A 20,877-nucleotide genomic window follows, 5' to 3' on the forward strand; every position below is an offset into this window, starting at 1 on the left:
CTCCTGTACTTCCTTCTTGATGGTAGCAAAGAGAAGAGGGCATGTCCTGGGGTATGGGGATTCTTAATGATGGATGCCTCCCTCTTGAGGCTTTACTTTTGAAGTTGTTCTTGATGCTGGGGAGGCTGGTGCCCATGATGGAGCTGGCTGAGTTTACAAGACTCTGCAGCTTCTTCTCCTCCTGCTTACTGGCCCCTCCATACCAGAGAGTGATGCAGCCAGTTAGAATGCTCTCCACAGTACATGTTCAAAATGAGGACTTTCTTTCCAGTTGTCCCCACAGTGAAAGCACATTTCATTGTGCATCTCTTGCCAAGTTCATTATTTTTCCTTAAAGCATTCTATGCCACCTCTTAGTTCTCTCCTTCACTTAACCTCCACTCCTAGTCATAGACTGTTGCATACCTCCAGACTCCCGACCCCCACCAATATTCAATAGCAAGTTCTAGACGCTCTCACAAAAGATTCATCATAGTACTGACGGCAAGCCCCTCAAGGATTTCAGCTGCAACTTCTGATGAAATGATTATTGGCTTCAATTGGAAACATTTTAACATAGGTTAAAAGGACAACACAACATTGTGAGGCGAAGGGCCTCTACTGTACTGTAATGTTCTATGTTCGATTTTGTAGCCAAGGTATTTATTGTTGAAAAGGTGACTTTAAATAATCCTTGGAAACAGAAGGTGCAACATACTGTAAATCATCAGAAAAAGCTGTTCATTCAGAAGGAAACATGATGAAATCCAGAAAATGGCTCTCAGGTCTTTTCTCCCTGGAGGTTTGTTGAATAATCATCAGATGCCAGGTAACAAGATATTAGAACTGAGAGACCAATATACAAAAGGCACGTGGAAATTATCCCACCAACCTTAATAAGGTGCTTGTTGATCCATTTTGTAAAGGTCTTCTTCTGTACTTTGTCCCGTTCATCTGAAAAAAACAAAATGAGAAGTTAAAGAGAACAGCTCAACATTAAACTTCAAGATGCCCCGTAGCTGCTGTTGGAATAAGCACAATCTGGTATCAGGTTAATAAGATGACACTCCCATCATTGTAAACTCTGAATTACAGTGCTTCTTAGGAATACCCAGTGGCCACTTTATTGGGCACCTCCTGTACCTAATAAAGTGGCCACTGAGTGTATACTTGTGATCTTCTGCTGCTATAGCTCAACGATGTGTGCATTCATGGATATTCTTCTGCACACCATTGTTGGTGTGCATGGTTATTTGAGTTACTGTCATCTTTCTGTCGGTTTGAACCAGTCTAGCTAATCTACTCCAACCTCTATCGTTAACAAGGCATTTTTCACCCACAGAACTGATGCTCACTGGATGTGTTTTTTTTTCCCACCATTCTCTATAAACTCTAGGATGCATAAAAATCCCAGGAGATCAGCAGTTTCTGAGATACTCAAACCATCTCGTCTAGCACCAACAATCATTCCATGGTCAAAGTCACTCGGGTCACATTTGGTCTGAACAAATGAATGCCTTGACCATGTCTGCATGTTTTTATGCACTGAGTTGCTGCCACATGATTGGCTGATTAGATATCTGCATCAGACTTTGTCTGCCCCTTGGAAGCAGCTCAAGCTAAGTTCAAGTTTCTCATTGTTCAACCATGCACATGTCTATACTCCTAAATGAAACAATGTTCCTCTGGGACCAAGGTGCAAATCACAGTACATATTTCACCCAGAGCACATAAAACAACATTAACACCTAATAAAATGAATTCTGTAGATGTACAAGTTGACATAAAATGCATATATTACTTATTGTTAAATGTACAATAGTAAAATGCTGCTGGCACTCTCACAAGTCACGTGTACAAGGTGGGAGCAGGGTGTTCAGAAGTCTCTCACAGCCTGTGGGAAAAACCTGTTACTTAATCTAACAGTCCTTGTTCTTCGTCTGTGGTACCACCTGCCTGACAGTAGGAAGTCAGGAGACTGCGGGGTCCTAGCTTAGGGCTCTGCGAACGCAGTGCTTCCGGTGCATGTCCCTGGATGGAGGGGAGAGAGACCCTGGTGATTATCTCAGCAGTCCTTACAATCCTTTACAGGGTCTTGCTGTCAGATGCCTTACAATTTCCATACCAGGTGATGATGCAGCTGGTCAGGACGCTCTCAATGGTGCTCCAGTAAAATATGGTTAGAATGGGGGCGGGGAGTCTCGTACGCCTCAATCTCCTTAGGAGGTGGAGATGCTGCTGTGCTTTTCTGAGTAAAAAGGTGGTGTTAAGGGACTAGTTGAGATCATCCACCATGTGCACTCCAAGTAACTTGGTGCTCTTGACTCTCTCTATGGAGGAATCGATTATGAGTGGTCAGCTTCTTTCTTCCTAGAGTCTGCAATCAGCTCTTTAGTCTTGTCAATGTCGAGACTCAATTTATTCTGTTCACTCCTGCTTTCTGTCCCTCTCCTGTTCCAATACCAGCCAGGAGAGAGCAGTGGAGGCCAAGCCATGTCTGCTGATCTTATCCTGGCCTTGACTCCACCTTCATGGCTGTTATCCAGCCAACCAAAAGTATCTTCATCTTGGTATTGTATGGATTCAAAGAACATTTGGATTTTTGATCCATAGAGGATTTAAAGTTATGCTGAATAAGCGGGTAAGCGGAACAGAGACACTGAGCAGATCAGCCATGATCTTACAAAATTGTGGAGTAGGATCCTTCCTCATATTTCTGAATGGTCAATGTACCCATGAACACGACTAGTGAGGGTCCTTCGTGCTGGATGCCACCTTCTTGAGGCATCGGACTTGGAATATGTCCTCGCTGGCAGGGAGTGTTGTGGCCTGTGATGGAGCTGGTTGAGTCTACAACTGGCAGCAGCATTGGAGCCTCCATTCTAGGTGGGGATGTAACCCAGCGGTCCCCAACCACCAGGCCGCGAGGAAACGATACAATTTGGCAATATAAGTCAGCTGCACCTTTCCTCATTCCCTGTCACGCCCACTGTTGAACTTGAACGTACGCGAGGTCATTACCCACGCGTCATCCATGTCAGCGCGGGAAGGAGATCAACTCCTCGAGCTTGCAAGTGATGGCGGGCTGAAAATTATGTTTGACATAACATCTCTGCTGGCATTCTGGATCAAAGTCAAGGCTGAATATCCTCAGATAGCTACGGAAGCACTGAAAACATTGCTTCCATTTCCAACATATCTCTGCGATGAATGCAATGAAAACTAAATTGCGGAATAGACCGGACATAAGGAACCCCATTCGAGTATCGCTGTCTCCCATCACCCCTCGATGGCACCATCTTGTTGCAGGGAAACAGACCCAGGGCTCCCACTGATTCAGCGATACTGGTGTGTTGCAATGATGTTATATGTTCATACGGGGGAAATATGTGCTGTGTGTTTAATATCCAAACGTTACTTAAAATGTTATGATACTATTGACTTATCTAACCATATAACAATTCCAGCGCGGAAACAGGCCATCTCGGCCTTTGTAGTCCGTGCCGAACGCTACTCACACCTAGTCCCACCGACCTGCATTCAGCCCATAACCCTCCATTCCTTTCCTGTCCATATACCTATCCAATTTTTCTTTAAATGATAATATCGAACCTGCCTCTACCACTTCTACTGGAAGTTCTTTCAACACTTACTTCAAGCTCCCCTGTCCTCTCCTGATAATTGACTTATCGCTATATTCATGCGAGGAAAATGTGCGCTGTGCGTTTAATATTAAATTTGTTAGATAAACCCTTTAAGAAATGAAATTGAGTGTATTAGCCACTTATCACCTATATTCCGGTCGTAATTAACACTCCACCCCGAACAGAATCGGCAAAAACGATTTGTAGAAAAAAATCGGCACGTGCATGCACACTGTTGCCCTCGCAAGGCTTCATGGTCATGGTAGTCTTTCGCGGGGTAAGCTCAACGTATTTAACTGCCACTTTTGTCCATTGGCAACCCTACCCCCTCCCCCGCCGAGTCGGCAGGTCCGCAAGAATATTGTCAATAATAAACCGGTCCGCTTTGCAAAAAAGATTGGGGACCCCTGATGTAACCAGTCAGAATTTTCTCCACATATGATCGAGCATGTATGATTCCCAACAATGATCCTCGATGTAACAAGGAACTGTCCACATCTCAGTGAGAAAGGCTGCATACGAGGGTTGCTGCTGTGCAGGACTGGGACAAGTGCTGGGTGTGAGTTTAGGACTACCCCCTATCTGGCACACTGTGTGTGGGCCATTTTTGTGCAGCTGCTTCATGTTGACAGACTGTCTGGATCCTCCTGTCTCTCTCATCACTTCTAGTTAGGCATGATAAAAGCTTGTCTCCCACTCTTTTCGTTTGGCTGCACAGGTTGGTTATGCCCTTTGGTAATGAGCTCAGAGCAAAGAAATCTCTACCTGAGAGGACATCTCTTTCAAAGTAAGTGTTCAGATCCTTGATCAAGAGTGCCGAAGTGAATTATAGCTCTGTTGCGATACCAGTGTAACATGGCCCCCACGTTAAGGGAGGATTCTGCATTTCCAGAAAATGGTCCGTATCCCAACATCCCCCCCGTCATCAACAAACACAAGTCAAAAAAATGTATTTATTTATTTAACTGGTTTTCACATTCATTTTATTGATTGTTTGAGCAAATTTTATTGTTGCTCATATTTTTGGGGTGTGATTTGTGAATTCTATGAGGACAGAGTACGGTTGCTTGAATGGCTGTAGTGCAGGAGTGCCCTGGACTCCATCGACTGGTTTGGCTATATTTTGTGCTCCAGCCTATGAAGGAAGATAATTTCTGACATGTTCATACCTAAAACTCCAAGTGTAGTTAACTCCCAAATGTATCGTTGTTACATAGGCACAGAAAAGGACTCAGTCCTGACAAGACAACCATCAAAGTAAAGCCACAATGCATGATTTAGTACTAGTAAAGTTTGATTCAGTGGAGCCTCAGGCAAAACTTGAAAGAAAATTGGCCATAGCCAGCCTTTATATCCATGGGAGTGTACAAATTTAAAATCATTACTGGGTTCTGCGATATTAGAAACTAAGCTGGTTGCAGAACTGAAGGGTGAAGCAACGGTATTGGAAAGAGCAAGGAGCAGTAGTGATGCCAAGTATGTGGGAGGCTTCAGGATGGAAAATTCAGCTGCATTATTTCATAGTGAATAATCACAGCGGCCTTGGCATGGGGCTTAAAATGAGACCATTGTTCCAGGAGAATCCCCTCCTATTATTCTTACTTACCAGCGCAAAGCTTTTACAACAAGCTGCCTTCGTCACCCCTGCAATGGGTGTAATTAATCCTTTTACTAGTCATTTTAATAACAGGACAACCCTTATGGCTTATACTTTAGTAGTGTTGCTATGGCAACCATCATCCACTAAGCTAAACACAGTCAGTTTTGAAATTCTGCATTAAGAAAAAAAAATTTAATGGTGGCACAGGAGGTAGTGTTTCTGCTGCACATCTTGAGTGACAGGAGTTCAACCCTGACCTCCAGCTCTATCTTAAACACAAGAGGTGCTGCCGATGCTGGAAATCCTGAGCAACACACACAAAATACTGGAGGAAGTCGGCAGGTCAGACAGCAGGGGAGTAAGCAGTTGACGTTTCAGACTGAGACCCTTCATCAGAACTGAATAAAGTCTACTGTTTATTTTCCTCCGGTCTGATATGCTGATCTATGTTCACTCAACAATTGTACTGTTTACAATGCACAAGATGCCATTCAGCCCACTGGATTCATGCCCACTCCAGGAGAACAATCTTAATTAGTCCCTTTACCCTGATTAACTCTTGTTCGCAAGCCCATCCATTCTCCTTTGATTCTGTTGTCACTGACCTACATTAAGGGGTACATTCCAGCAGACAATTGCAATGTGCGTGTGTGAGGTGGAAACCCATACAGATACAGGGAGAATGTGCAGACCAGACACAGACAATTGCAGCAGCACAGGTCAAGATTGAACCAAGAATCTGGAGTTGTGAGGTGGCAGCACATTCAATATTGATATATTTTAAATAATTATTTCTTATTATAATTTAGTGTACATTTTATGCATATGTTCAGGGGTCTCTTTACTAGGTACACCAGTACACCAACTCATTAATGTAAAGCGACAAGAGAGATTGAAGTGCCGACCGCCCGCCTTTTTAATCACTCTGCTACTGGAGATGGGAGACTGCCTTTTTAAATTACCGGGGGATTGCTCTGCTTCTGGAGAGAGGAGACTGCCTTTTTATTGCTCGGGGAAATTGCTCTGCTATGAAGATGGAGGCCTGCAATTTTTATTGCAGGTGAGATCCCTCTGCGATGGAGAGAGAAAACGTTGCCCAGGTTTTTCTGCATTTTGGATGTGGACTTGAACTGCGGACTTTCTTTCAGTCTTATGGTTTTTTTGCCCGATCCTTCTCATTTTTTAATGTGCAGGGGAGGGGGATTTGGGGGTCAATATGCTTGTTCTGTTTTTGTTTGGTTTTTTGCTGCAGGGAGGAGGGATTTGGGGGTTGATGATTGTGCTACCGTTCTTTTCTTTCTTGGTTTCGTGACTATCTGGAGAATTAAGGCATCCGTTAGTCTAGCGAGACCATGGATCTGTGCCTGGAAAGTCTTCACTCTCCAGGGTGCAGGCCTGGGCAAGATTGTATGGAAGATCAGCAGTTGCCCATGCTGCAAGTCTTCCCTCTCCACGACACCAATGTTGTCCAAGGGAAGGGCATTAGGACCCATACAGCTTGGCAGCGGTGTCAGCGCAGAGCAATGTGTGATTAAGTGCCTCGCTTAAGGATACAATACGTTGCCTCGGCTGGGGCTCGAACTCACGACCTTCAGGTCGCTAGTCCAATGCCTCAACCACTTGGCCACGTGCCCACACCATCAATACTCAATCCACAAAAGCATGCAGACGTGGTCAAGAAGTTCAGTCATTGTTGATCAAACATTAGAGTAAGGAAGAAATATAACTTACGTGGCTTTGATCATGGAATGATTGTTGGTGCCAGAGCGGGTGGTTTGAGTATCTCAGGAAATGCTTATCTCCTGGGATTTTCATGCACATCAGTTTAGAGTTTATAAAGAATGGTGCAAGACAACATAAAATACCCAAGTGAGCAGCAGTTCTGTTGGTAAAAACACTTCGTAAATGAGCAACGTCAGAGGAGAATGGCCAGAGTAGTTCAAGCTGACAGGAAGGTGACAATAACTTAAATAAGCATGTGTTATAACAGTGATGTGCGGAAAAGCGTTTCTGAACACACATGTCAAACCTTGAAGAAGCAACAGAAGACCATGAACATACACTCATTGCCTACTTTATTAGCTACCTCCTGTATGTCAGTGATAATAAACCCAATTCTGGTTCTTGTACAATGCTGCCCTCTCAAATTATCTTTACTCTGTTTGGGGCAAGGCAATTATAATTGGAAACATATTCCTTTGCCACACCACTACATAGGACAAAATCAAACATAGTTTTTCTACACCAGCTCCTACAAAGTTAGCCTTCAACTGAAAGTTCACACAAAGTAGATGGGTGACACAGGGCGGGCCACATTTATGGTCCTCAGTGATTTACTTCAGGCAGAGGGTCATTGGCTGCAGTTGTAATGACACCAGTGCCATCAGAGTTAAGTAGAATCCTAGTTATTGACCAATTATCAATGATCTCAAGTCCTCCTCATCAAGGCTGCCCAACTTCACCACCACTGCGCACAGCCTAATTCAGACAATATCTCAGCCATTTGGCTTTTGAAACCCTCGCCCATCCTGAGTTCTCCTCCAGCATGTCATAATGCATGCAGTTTTGGTCTCAAATGATGCAGTCACTTAAAGTTGAGATGCTAAGAAAACTTCTCCTCTCAGAAAGTGGTGAACTTTTGAAATTCTCTCCACAGGGTTGCGAAGGTTAGACCGATGAAGGCACTGATGGAGGAGGCAGATCGTGGAAAAAAAATGTACTTGAAAGCTCTTAAAATTTTCTTAAAACAATACTCCATACAAGTCTTGCCTGCAGAAAGTTCGCTCCTCCAATCTCCCAAAGATTAAATGACAAATTTCAGATTCTTATACAGCTAGCTATAACTGTAGCTGCTGATGTTTCTATGGGTTACAAGACAGGAAAAGTCCAAGAGTGGATTTGTCAAATATTTTTAAGAGATCATGGAATTGAGAGCTATATGGAACTGGGAAAGAAAAAAAACTGAGGCCCAAGGCAGATCATTATTGAAACATGGGCAAGTTTGAGTGGCCGGGATGTTTACTTGTGCTGTTATCTTCTTATACTTTTGCGATAATCTGTGAATTTATTGAATGGTGGAACATTCCACCAAATCTTACGTTCTGATGTAGACATTGCCTCATAAAGCAAGATCCAACAGGTTGTCCTTGTACTCACCGATGTCTCGAAGAAGGTTTGACCCTTGTCCAGGCACCTACCCTAAGAATGTACAGAACAGATGCAGAAGTAGGCCACCGTCTGCAACCACAACATTGTCCGCACCAGCACCTTCTTAACTGTTCTCCGTAACCTAAGTTGCTAAGCAGCATGCTGGTTCTATATCCTCAGTCACTCCCAGCACTCTGAAACAACTGCTCCTGGGTTTGCCAACTTCCACTGACTGTCCAACTGTCTTGCTGTCCAATTAAACAGTCTAATCCTTGTTTTCAAACCCCTCCACAACCTTCCCCGTCCCCTTCTTTACTGGGAATTGTTAGGAATTCCAATGAAAATTGTAATTATTATTATTTTTTATTTATTTAGAGATACAGTGTGGTAACAGGCCCTTCCAGCCAAATGAGCACACACCATCCAATGACACCCATAGGACCAATTAAGCCCCTAACCCATATGTCGTTGGGTTGTGGGAGGAAGCTGGAGCACCCGGAGGAAAGCCACGTGGTCACAGGGGGAACATACAAACAGATCGTGGTAGGAATCAAACCCCAATCTTACCGACAGAGCTGTACAACACTGCACTAACCGTGACACTACCATGCCGCCCTCTGGAAGACTTAAGCATTTTTTTCATAAAAATGTACCTCTTTTTTACTTCATATTTTAAAATAACCACTTCTCTTTAGACCTATTAATTTGTGTCCATATCTGAATCACAGGTGCTGCCTTGACCTAGAAAATACTTCCTACATTTAAGGTTTCTATTTCTCCTTCTTACTTCTGTTTTTAAACAAATGTAACACAACTCAACTCCATGACAATCCATTATACACTAAACTCTTGCATAAAAACTCTGCAGAAGAACTAGGGGATTGAGAACATTCCAGGTTTATTAAATAAAGTGGGAAAACAAACCCATATTCCCTCTCTTCAGGTACAGACACCCTTCCTCCCAAGGAGTGACTGCTCAAAGGTTGATCTGGGATTAGAGGAAAACCATGCTTTAATAGAAAGATCCCTGCCTTGCTCAGTATTTCTCACCACGTGAAGTAAGATGATGGACACAGTCCAGTCCATCGCAGGCAAAGCCCTCCCCACCAGTAAGCACATTTACATGGAGCTCTACCACAAGAAAGCATAATCTATCATCAAAGACGTCCCCCTCCCCCCCCCCAGTATACAGGACAGGCTCTCCTCTCTACTAGCATAAGGGAGGAGGTACAGGAGCCTTGGATCCCTCACCATCCAATTCAGAACAGTTATAAGCCTACCTTTACGGCCTACAGACTCACTTTAAAGGACCCTTTACGATTCACGTCCTTGTATTATCATTTTATTTGCACATCAGTTGTTTGTCTATCACTGTTTATGCGTTGTTTTTCATAAATTCTATGGTATTTATTTATCCCGTAAATTGCTGCAAAAAATGAATCTTGAGGTAACATTTAGGTACTTTGGTGATACATTTACAGACATCCCACCCTGCAAAAACTCATTTCAGGGAGGTACCACCATCAATTTGCGGGAGACTCCCGGAACTTATGGAAGAGGTGGGATGTCCGCAATAGAATAGCTCCTTAACAGCTGGCCAGCTAGTTTAAATAACGTTAGCTATGTTAATGAATGAATGACACCTGTTAAACTCACCTCAACATGTCCTTTACAGTCTTAAACCACCATGGGCAATAGAAAAGTCACTGTTGCAAACAGCGCAACGAGCAACACTGTCATTATTTTTGACCCCTATTAGGGGTACACTTTAGGGTAGTCTGGGGTGATGTACGTTTTATATTTTCTTTTTTTGGAACACTCTGCCATGGTGCTCTCTCTCTCTTTCGCTCTCTTTCTCTCGCTAGCTCTCAAAAAATTGATTTCCAGGATATTGTATATAATTTGCTGGCATCAGGGAGCCACTATTAATATGCGGGAGACTCCCGGAACTTCCGGGAGAGGTGTGCATTTACTTTGTACTTTGTACTTCAGCAAAAGAGATCAACATTGTTATTTCATTGATCTTCACTGAATTGTGCTTCTATTTACACTTTGAAAGTGCTTTGGTGAAGTATTTTCATAGTTAAAAATGGAATTGGTTAAACAGGTCCGCAGACTGTTTCACCAAAAGAATACTGTATGTGGTAACACTATGTCTTTGTGTCCATTTCTCACTGTGCCAGGTTTCAAGGCAAGCACCCCTGTCACTTCCTTGCACCAACTTGCCTTTACAGAAAGCAGGCCTGATAATAGGAGCAAAACTAAATGAGCAGGATAATAATTAACAGGAAAAAAGCCGTACGTTTGTGAGCTTCACTGTCTGCTGGGGACAGAGAAAATCTGGGTAGTCCTGGACCCACAAGAGAAAGGTAGTTGGAGGTCTACTGGGAACAAGGGGTGGGGAGAGTGGATGGAAGAGAGGGATAAGGAGGAGAGAGAGAGAGAGAGAGAGAGAAAGAGAGAGAATGAGACAGAAAGAGAAGAGAGTGAAAGAAAGATAGAATGAGAGAGAGAGCAAGAGAGAGAGAAAAAAGAACAGGAGAGAAAAAAAGCTGGAGAGAATACAAGAGAGAGCGAATAGGAGAGAGGGCAAAAGAGAGAGAAAGAAAGAAAAATAGAGAGAGAGCTAAGGAAAGAAATAGTTACTGTGAAAAGAAGAAAAAGTGAAAAGGGGGAGGGAGGGTAAGCAGCTTTTATCGCCTACCTGAGAGGGCTGACTCAGTTTTACACATCCAAAAGATACTACTGAGCCCACAGTTCACCCTCTACATTTTAACACCTACAGCCAAAGAGTGTGCTTGAAAACTCAACCCCCAGGCAGGGGCATTGCTGGCTATCAGAAGCAGCACTTATGGCCATTCCTATCTGCCTCAGGGAAGCCATGCCAAGCCTATGCCTCAAGCATCTCGTGCTCAGAGTGATCCTCACCCGACCTGGAGCACCCCAGGACTACAACCCTAAATGGACTTTATGCAGATCCTTCATCAGATGCTGCAATGAAACACAAGGACCAAGGAGAATGGATTTCAAAGAGGCTGTGCAGATTCAGAGAGGCCCCATCACCCAGAATTACCACAGTTACTCCTGGAGGGGTTCAGAGTTACAGCTATCAGTGATGGAGAACAAGATCTGATAACAAGATTGTGGCACGTGCACACCTGATACTTAAAACTATAACGACCTTAAAGAACCAAAACAATGCATTATTACTAATCGGTTTAAATGGTGATTTAATGTAGCAGTGCAATAACTGTGACAGATTCCTGCAATAATTAGATTATTCTCAGTACACTGACCTGTTTCTGCTCGAAACCATATTGCCACCAACTGAGAGTTTGCAAAACTGAAAACCACACAGAACATCGACAATATCAATTTCAGCCAGTTCCCTTCCATTGCTACAACTCACATCCTGGGCCAAGGGGCTACCTGTTATAGAGTTCACTACAGCCAAACAGTATTTAAGTGGCAATGATGCATCCCAAAATGCAGCACCCAGCTACACTGTTGGCCAAAGACTTGGGTCAATGGGACGGACTTCAAGCAGCATCCCAAGCACAAGAGATTCAGCAGATGCTGGAAACCTTGATCAGCACGCACTGCAGGAACTCAGCAGGTCGGACAACATCTGCAGAGGGGTATAATCAGGCAATGTTTTGGACTAAGACTTCTGCTTCCTTCCTTTTCAGTCCTGATGAAGGAACTCGGCCCAAAACATCAACTATTTATTCCTCTCCATGGACGCTGCCTGACCTGCCGAGTTCCTCCAGCCTTTTGAGTGTTGCTTTAAGCAGCATGGTTGATCATTACAATCACATTCTACATACATGCAAATCACTGAACATAGCCAGATTATAGAAAACAGCCAAGGTGAGGAAGCGGCTGTAAAAAAATTGCCAGAGGGAGGTGAAATTGTGACAATCATTGCCACAGACGGCTGCGGAGGCGAGGTCTCTGGGTATATTTGAAGTGGAGGTTGATAACTTCTTGATTAATCAGGGCGACAAAAGTTAGGGGGAAAGGGTAGGAGAATGGGGTTGAGAGGGATAATAAATTAGCCATGATGGAATGGAGGAGCAGACTCAATGGGCTGAATGGCCTAATTCTGCTCCAATGTCTTATGATCTAATTGTGGATATCGACACTATGAATTGAGGTCAGCATTCTTGTAACAATGCAGCTCACAGGGAAAATTCAGTCTTCACGCAAGTGTAGGCTTCGTCAATGAGCAAACCAATTCAGTCCCCCTGCTCTCTCCTCGAAACTATTTCTTCAATTAGCCTCTGAAATGGGTCACAGAATCAGCTTCCAGCACCCAATCAGACACTTGTAGGCTGCCTCTTCGACATAAGTGGCTCATTTCACTGCATGTTTCAATGTTTCCATAAGACTACAAAACATAGGAACAGAATTAGGCCATTTGGCCAAACGATTCTGCTCCACCATGGCTGATTTATTAATCCCTCTCAACTCCATTCTCCTGCCTTCTCCCTTTAACTTTTGCCACCCTGACTAATTGAGAAACTATCAATCTCAATTTTAAATAATCCAATGATTTGGCTTCCACAGCTGCCTGTGGCAATGAATTCCACAGATTCACCACCCTCTGGCTAAAGAAATTCCTCCTCATCCCTGTTTGAAAGGGATATCCATGTAATCTGAGGCTGTGCCCTCTGGTCCTAGATTCCCCCACTTTAGGAAACATCTGCTTTACAACCAGTCTATCTATGCCTTTCAATATTGGATATGTTTCAATGAGAGACCCTCCCACTTCATTGAGTACAAGTCCAGAACCACCCTCATACATTAAAACTTTCATTCCTGGGATCATTCTCGTGCACCTCCTCTACGGCCCCCTCCAATGGCAACACATCCTTTCTTAGAGAAGCGGCTGTGACAAATAAAGTTAATCTATCTATTATTTCAATGTTTTAATAATATATTTCAGATGTCACTCAGTTGCCATCTACTTTAAATCAGTGTCCCGTTGCATTGTACGCGGGGTAGGGTTAGGGGTGGGGATGGGTGGGAGGGAAGAAGCAACAACAACTCATGAAGCATTGAGAGACACAGGCACTGCTACTTGTAACATGCAGCTTAGAAATGAAGCAGTATTCAGCCAAGTCAGGGTCTGATTTACAGCATGTGTCTGAATGATCGGCAAGCCAAGGCAGAGGCACACGAGGAGAACACAAGAGTACTAACCCATACAACACATCTGGTTCACCAGCCAAGCATTCAGCTCCTTTTCACTGGAGAAAAGGCCCATCGTTCGTCCAGGCTGCACAATGTAAGATTCTGACATTTCCATTTTCAGTGCTGAGATACACAAAAGTAAGGGAGGCGGACTTACTAAAGAAGCTCCTCCCACTTGGCCTCAAGAGGAGGCACTCTCCCCGCCCATTCTTAATAGACAGCAAACCCAGAGTACACTTTGTTTTACTAAAATAAACATCTTCCCAAAACTCCTACAGAGAAGTCAGTCCATAGGCATATCGGACCCAGGTTTCAGGGCACCCTGCCTTAATAAACATAGCACCAGAGGATCAAGGGGCAGTCTATGTTACCATGGAAAATTTGACAGAAAGATGATTGATGCAATGAGACTGACTCAGATTTACACGGTGAGCTTTTGCCTGTTTTCTTTTTTAAGCCGCTGTCTGTAGGAAAAAGACAGAAATTCATTATCTGAGGTGGGAGTGCAAGGAAGAAACCAAAAAAAAAATTGAATACAAGGGATTCTACAGATGCTGGAAAATGGGAGCAATGCATACAAAATGCTGGAGGAACCCAGCAAGGGTAGATACAATAGGGTCTTTTAAGATGCTCCTGGATAGGTACATGGAGCTTAGAAAAATAGAGGGCTATGGGTAAGCCTAGGTAATTTCTAAAGTAAGTACATGTTCAGCACAGCATTGTGGGCTGAAGGGCCTGTATTGTGCTGTAGTTTTTCTATGTTTCTAAGTCAGGCAGCATCTATAGAGAGGATAGTCAATAGATAGATAGTCAATGTTTCAGGCTGAGCCCCTTCATTGGGAGAAAGAGAAGAGTGAGTGTAAGGGAAGGAGGCATTCTTCACCTACATGAGAGAACACAGTCAGTTAGACTGATTCAGAAAATTCAACCACAGACTCACTAGTCATCATAAGGATGAAGTGTTACCCCCACCGTGACCCTGGTTCAATTCCCGCCACTGTCTCTAAAGGGTCTGTACGCTCTCCTCATGACCCCGTGGGTTTCCTCCGAGTTTTTCAGTTTGGTCCCATGTTCTAAAGCTGTGTGGGTCAATAGATTAATTGGTCACATGAGTGTCTTTGGGCAGCAAAGGCTCATTGGGCTGAAAGGGTCAGTTAGTGGCTGCATCGCTAAAGAAATAAATAACTTGCTCCTCACAGACACCACTCCCTATACTCCCACTCATATACCCCATACCACCCCAAACACATTCAGCCCCTGGCTTCTCCCCCCGCTGATCGTTTATCGCCCTTCACTGCGAACTGCACGTCCCTCAACCACATTCCACCACCCACATCCCTCAACCCCGCAGCAAAGCCTCAGGCACCAAACACAGGCTGCAACTGAATGGCCAAGTAACATGCATGGAGGGTCTCCTGCAGCTGATGGCAAGGCGATTGGCCTTTCGTCTCCAGGGTCAGAATTTGTCTCCTCCTGAAATAGTTTAACTAACTAACTCTCAAGGTCACAGAGATAGGGATGAGTTTGGGCATTTCATTGTTTGAAGGAATGGAAATCTGAAAAGGGAAGGAATGAATAGGGGAAGCTGGTGATCTTAGCTACAGAACTCAGGAGGCACAAGAGACTGCAGATACTGGAATCGGAAGCAAAACAAAAACAAACTGCGGGGGATCTCAGCAGGTCGGGCAGCATTTCTCTCTGCAGACACACTTGCCTTTATTAGTTGAGGGACTGAATTCAAGAGTTATTTTACAACTTTATAAAACACTGATTAGGCTCTGTCTGGAGTCATCCCATTCCAGGAAGGATGTGAAGGCTTTGGACAGAGTGCAGAAGATGTTTAACAGGATGCTGTCTGGATTAGAGAGCATGTGCTATGGGGAGAGGCTGGGCAAACGAGGTGTTTTCTCTGGGGTGGCGGAGGCTGAGGGAGACCTTATAAAAGTTTGCAAGATTATGAGGGGTTTAAACAATGTGGACATCGGGTATCATTTTCCCAGCATCAAAATATCGAATATTAGAGAGCATGCATTTAAGGTGAGAAGGGATAAATTTATGGGGGATGGGTGGGTGGACAAGTATTTTTTTAAACACAGAGAATATTCGGTGCCTATGGACTACACTGCTGGGGGTAGAGGCAAATACCAAAGGGAAGAGACTGTTGGATAAGTACGCAGATATGCAGAGAATGGAGGAAGATAGGTGTTGTACAGAATCAGAATGATATTAATATCACTGATGTATGTTGTGAAATAATTTGTTCTTTTTAAGGCAGTAGTACAGTGAAATAAATTTTTAAAAAGTATAAAATATAATAAGAAATGTGTGTGTGTGTGTCTGTGTCTGTGTCCAAAGGTAGTGTTCATGGGTTAGTTCATTGTCCATTCAGAAATCTGATGGTGGAGAGAAAGAAGCTGTTCCTAAAGTATGTGGGTAGAAGGGACCAGTTTTAACACTACAACAACATGGGCTGAAGGGCCAGTCATGGTGCCATACTATTCTGTGTATACTACTGGATCTATGATCCATTTGCCTCCACAGATGCTGCCTAACCCAGAGAGTTCCTCTGGCAGTTTGTTATCAGCTCCATGAATTGAAAGCCTGATGGAGGGTTGAACTGGCCGCTCACAGCCTAACACGCCCCGGTGTGCTGAACTGTGCCAGGGAGTGATGGGAGGATGTGAGTCAGTGCTGAAACACTTCACTTCCATGAATCACTGCTGTCAAGTGGGGAGCTGACTAAAAGATATGTGGAAAAAGAAAGAACAGATAAAGATTAGCTTTAGTTGTCACTTGTGCATCAAAACACACAGTGAAATACATCACTTGCACCAAAACAAATTAGTGAGGATTGTGCTGGGGGCAGCCTGCAAGTAGTGCCACACTTCCAGCACCAACATAGCACGCCCATTAATTTACTATTCCTAACCCATATGCCTTTGAATGTCAGAGAAACTGGAACACACCTAGGAAATCCACGTGGGCAGGGGGAGAACATAGAAACTCCATATCGATAGTGGATGGATTTGAATCCTGGTCGATGATTGCTTATGCTGTTTGCGTTGCTACGCTAACCATCACGCTACCATCCTGCCCCACTACCCCTCCGTGGTGCATCACTACGCCAACGTGTCACCCAATTGCAGCAGTCGTACAATTCTAGTGTAAAGTTGATTGTAATCTACAGTAGGGCACAAGCTGCCATATTTCCAGATGATATCGGAGGCCATTTGACACCTCAAGGTCCATGCAGACATCCCACCCTGCAAAAACTCATCTCAGGGAGGTAGCACCATCAATTTGCGGGAGACTCCCAGAACTTCCGGGAGAGGTGGGATGTCTGCAATACAGTAGCTCGTTAGCAGCTAGCCAGCTAGTTTGAATAATGTTAGCTATGCTAATGAACAAATGACACCTGTTAAACTCACCTCACCATGTCTTTTACAGTGTTAACCCACCATGGGCAATAGAAAAGTCACTGTTGCAAACAGTGCAGCGAGCAACACTGTCATTATTTATGACCCCGATTAAGCAGGGGTACACTTTAGGGTAGTCTGGGGTGACGTACGTTTTATATTTTCTTTTTTTGGAACACTCTGCCATGGCGCGCTCTCGCTCTCTCTCTCATGGTCTCTCTCACTCTCGCGCTCGGTCTCTCTCTCTCTTGCACTCTCTCACTCACTCGCTCTCAAAAAAAATTGATTTCCGGGATATTGTATATAATTTGCTGGCATCAGGGAGCCATTATTAATATGCAGGAGACTCCCGGAACTTCTGGGAGAGGTGGGATGTCTGTCCATGCCAGCTTGCAGAGTAGTTTGCCCCCTTCACTGACACAATATCATTATGAAGTGGTCTGTGAACTTGCACGTCAGCAGGGTGTGAGGGGAACCAGAGCAGCCAGAGGAAGAACATAGTGTAAGGGGCACGGTAGCGTAGTGTTGGCCAGAATAAACTACAGAGTGGATTTGATGAATCCAGGACAGGAGAAGCAGACAAACCAATTGTCTTTGTTTCCCGCCCCCCCCCCGCCATTTTGTGGACTCTGAACTGATTTTTGCTCTGCGATAATCTAATCAGAGCAACCGAATGTAGACACAAGGAACTTAAAGTAATGAACTGCTAAATTTGAGACCATTCTCAGATTATTATGTAAAATGCCAGACCTACCAAAGAAGCAATCTGTAATCTCGTTAATTTGGTCTGGGTTGCCTCATTTAATTGTTCTTAGTCAGAGGGTGGTGAATCTATGGAATTTGTTGCCACAGGCAGCAGTGGAGGCCAAGTCATTGGGTGTATTTAAGGCAGAGATTGATAGGTATCTGAGTAGCCAGGGCATCAAAGGTTATGGTGAGAAGGCGGGGGAGTGGGACTAAATGGGAGAATGGATCAGCTCATGATAAAATGGCGGAGCAGACTCAATGGGCCGAATGGCCAACTTCTGCTCCTTTGTCTTATGGTCTTATGGTTTTGTACCAGCCAGAGTTGAAAGACACAAATACACAAGGCTGAGTGGGAAGAACCATGAAATAATGTTGGCTACACACATACAATTGCTGGTGAATGCAACAGGCCAGACAGCATCAATAGAAAGAGGTACAGTCGACGTTTTGGGCCGAGACACTTCGGCAGGACTGAATTCTCCAGTCCTGATGAAGGGTCTCGGCCCAAAACGTCGACTGTACCTCTTCCTATTGATGCTGCCTGGCCTGCTGCATTCCACCAGCATTTTGCGTGTGTTGCTTGAATTTCCAGTATCTGCAGATTTCCTCGTGCTTGCGTTTTTAAACATTGTTTGGCTGTAGTCCTGTACAAGAACCAGTAAGAAGGTGACCCAGGTAGGTCAGGTGACCTTCAGCCAATGGAATGGAGATCCACCAGTTCAATTGATGTGGAACGCTATGGGTCAGGAGCTCCAAATACGCAATAACTCTCCAGCAACCAAGGACCAACCTTTGCAGATCAGGAGGACCCCGTGGACACATGGAGATCGGGACCATGAGGAACATCTGGCCAGCGAAGACTCCTTTCCCAGGTAATACCTTTTCTCTTCATTGACTGTTCATGGAAGGTCAGGGATTCCAGTGGGATGCACGCAGGTAATTAGTTTGTGAACCCACATGCCTTTCAGTTGAGACAATAGAAGTTACTTGTTGGTTAATATAGATTCTCTGTGTCTCACTGATCATTATTATAAGGGGCAATTCTTGTAACAGTAGCTGTTAGCATAATGCTTTTACACCGCCAGTGACCCAGGTTCAAGCCTTGCCACTACCTGTAAGGCATTTGCACATTCTCCCCGTGATTGCGCGAGTTTCCTCTGGGTTCTCCAGTTTCCACCACTCCCAAAGATGTACAGGTTAGTAAGTTAATGGATCTCATGGGTGTAATTGGACAGTGTGGGCTTGCTGGACCAGAAGGTTCTGTTACTGTGCTGCATTTCTAAACTAAATAAATACAACATGCAGACTCCACATAGACAGCACCAGAGGAAGCAGCTGTGCCAGTGTCTATCACTATTTTAAATGCTGCTATTAAAAAGATTACTTACCCCACCCATGAAAAGCAAAAGTTACATGTGTCAGTATTACTGTGGAGTAAAGAAAAATACAGAGGCGTGAGAGAATAGTTGGCCAGAATTGATTGGAAAAGAACACTGGCAAGGATGATGGCACAGCAGTAATAGCTGGAATTTCTGGAAGCAATTCAGAAGGCACAGGACACATACATCTCAAAGAGGAAGAAATATTCTAAAGGCAAGATGACGCAACCATAGCTAATAAGAGAAGTCAAAGCCAACATAAAAACCAAAGAGAGGGCATATAATAAAGCAAAAATTAGTGGGAAGGTAGACAATTGGGAAGCTTTTAAAAACCAACAGAAGGCAACTAAAAAGTCATTAAGAAAGTAAAGATGGAATACAAAAGTAAGAAAGAAAATCATATTTAAGAGGATACCAAAAGTTGTTTCAGATACATAAAGTACCAAAGAGAGGCGAGAGTAGATATCGAACTGCTGGAAAATGATGCTTGAGAGGTAGTAATGGGGGACAACAAAATGGCAGATGAACTGAATAAGTATTTTGTATCAGTCTTCACCATGGAAGACACTAACAGTATGGTGGAAGTTCCAGGTGTCAGGGGGTACGAAGTTACCATAACTAGAGAGAAGGTTCTTGGAAAACTGAAAGGTCTGAAGATAGATAAGTCACCTGGACCTGATGGATCCCAGAGTTCTGAAAGAGGTGACTGAAGAGATCGTGGAGGCATTAGTAATGATCTTTCAAGAATCATGAGATTCTGGAAGAAGAATGGAACATTGCAAATGTCTCTCCATGCTTCAAGAAGTGAGAGAGGCAGAAGAAAGAAAACTATAGGCCAGTTAATCTGACCTCAGTGCTTGGGAAGATGCTGGAGTTGATTATTAAGGACGAAGTCTCAGGATACTTCAGGACACATGATAAAATTGGCCATAATCAGCCTGGCTTCCTCAAGGGACAATCTTGCCTGACAAATCTGTTGGAATTATTTGAAGAAATAATAAGCAGGATAGACATGGAGAATTGGTTGACGTTGTATACTTGGATTTTCAGAAGGCCTTCGACAAGATCCCACATATGAGGCTGCTTAATAAGCTAGGAGCCCATCATATTACAGGAAACACTCTAGCATGGTTGATTGACAGGAAACAAAGAGTATTATTTATTCAAGGGAGCCTTTTCTGACTGGCTGCCGGTGACTAGTGGTGTTCCACAGGAGTCTGTGTTGGGACAGATTCTTTTTATGCTATATGTCAATGATTTGGATGATGGAATTGATAGTGTTGTTGCAAAGTTTGCAGATGATATGAAGACAGGTGGAGGGGCAGGTAATTTTGAGGAAGTAGGCTGCATAAGAACTTAGACAGATTGGGAGAATGGGCAAAGAAATTGCAGATGGAATACAGTGTTGGGAAATGTATAGTCATGCACTTTGGTAGAAGAAATGAAAGGGCTGACTATTTTCTAAATGGAGAGAAAATACAAAAATTCAGGTGCAAATGGACTTAAGAGTCCTTGTGCAGGAACTCCTAAAGGAAAATTTGCAGGCTGAGACTGTGGTGAGGAAGATAAATGCAATGTTAGCATTCATTTCAAGAGGAATATAAAATATAAAAGTAAGGATGTAATGTTGATACTCTATAAAGCACTGGTGAGGCCTCACTTGGAATATTGTGAGCAGTTGTGGACCCCTTATCTTGAAAAGGATGTGCTGAAACTGGAGAAGGCTCAAAGGAAGTTCACAAAAATAATTCCAGGATTGAATGGCTTGT

The 20,877-nt window shown here is 43.8% G+C and overlaps 1 protein-coding gene across 11 annotated transcripts in view; it reads right to left on the minus strand.

The window, feature by feature from the left end:
- Positions 1-20,877, minus strand: part of dst (dystonin) — a 637,976-nt gene that overhangs the window by 508,678 nt on the left and 108,421 nt on the right. For all 11 annotated transcript variants that reach the window (XM_063040140.1, XM_063040054.1, XM_063040111.1 and 8 more), the window contains one exon: positions 872-933. In XM_063040140.1, the coding sequence (XP_062896210.1) occupies positions 872-933 (62 nt within the window). The remainder of the gene's footprint in view (positions 1-871; positions 934-20,877) is intronic.

Source organism: Mobula hypostoma, chromosome 2 (assembly GCF_963921235.1).
Source record: "Mobula hypostoma chromosome 2, sMobHyp1.1, whole genome shotgun sequence".
In the NCBI taxonomy this organism is placed as follows: domain Eukaryota; kingdom Metazoa; phylum Chordata; class Chondrichthyes; order Myliobatiformes; family Myliobatidae; genus Mobula; species Mobula hypostoma.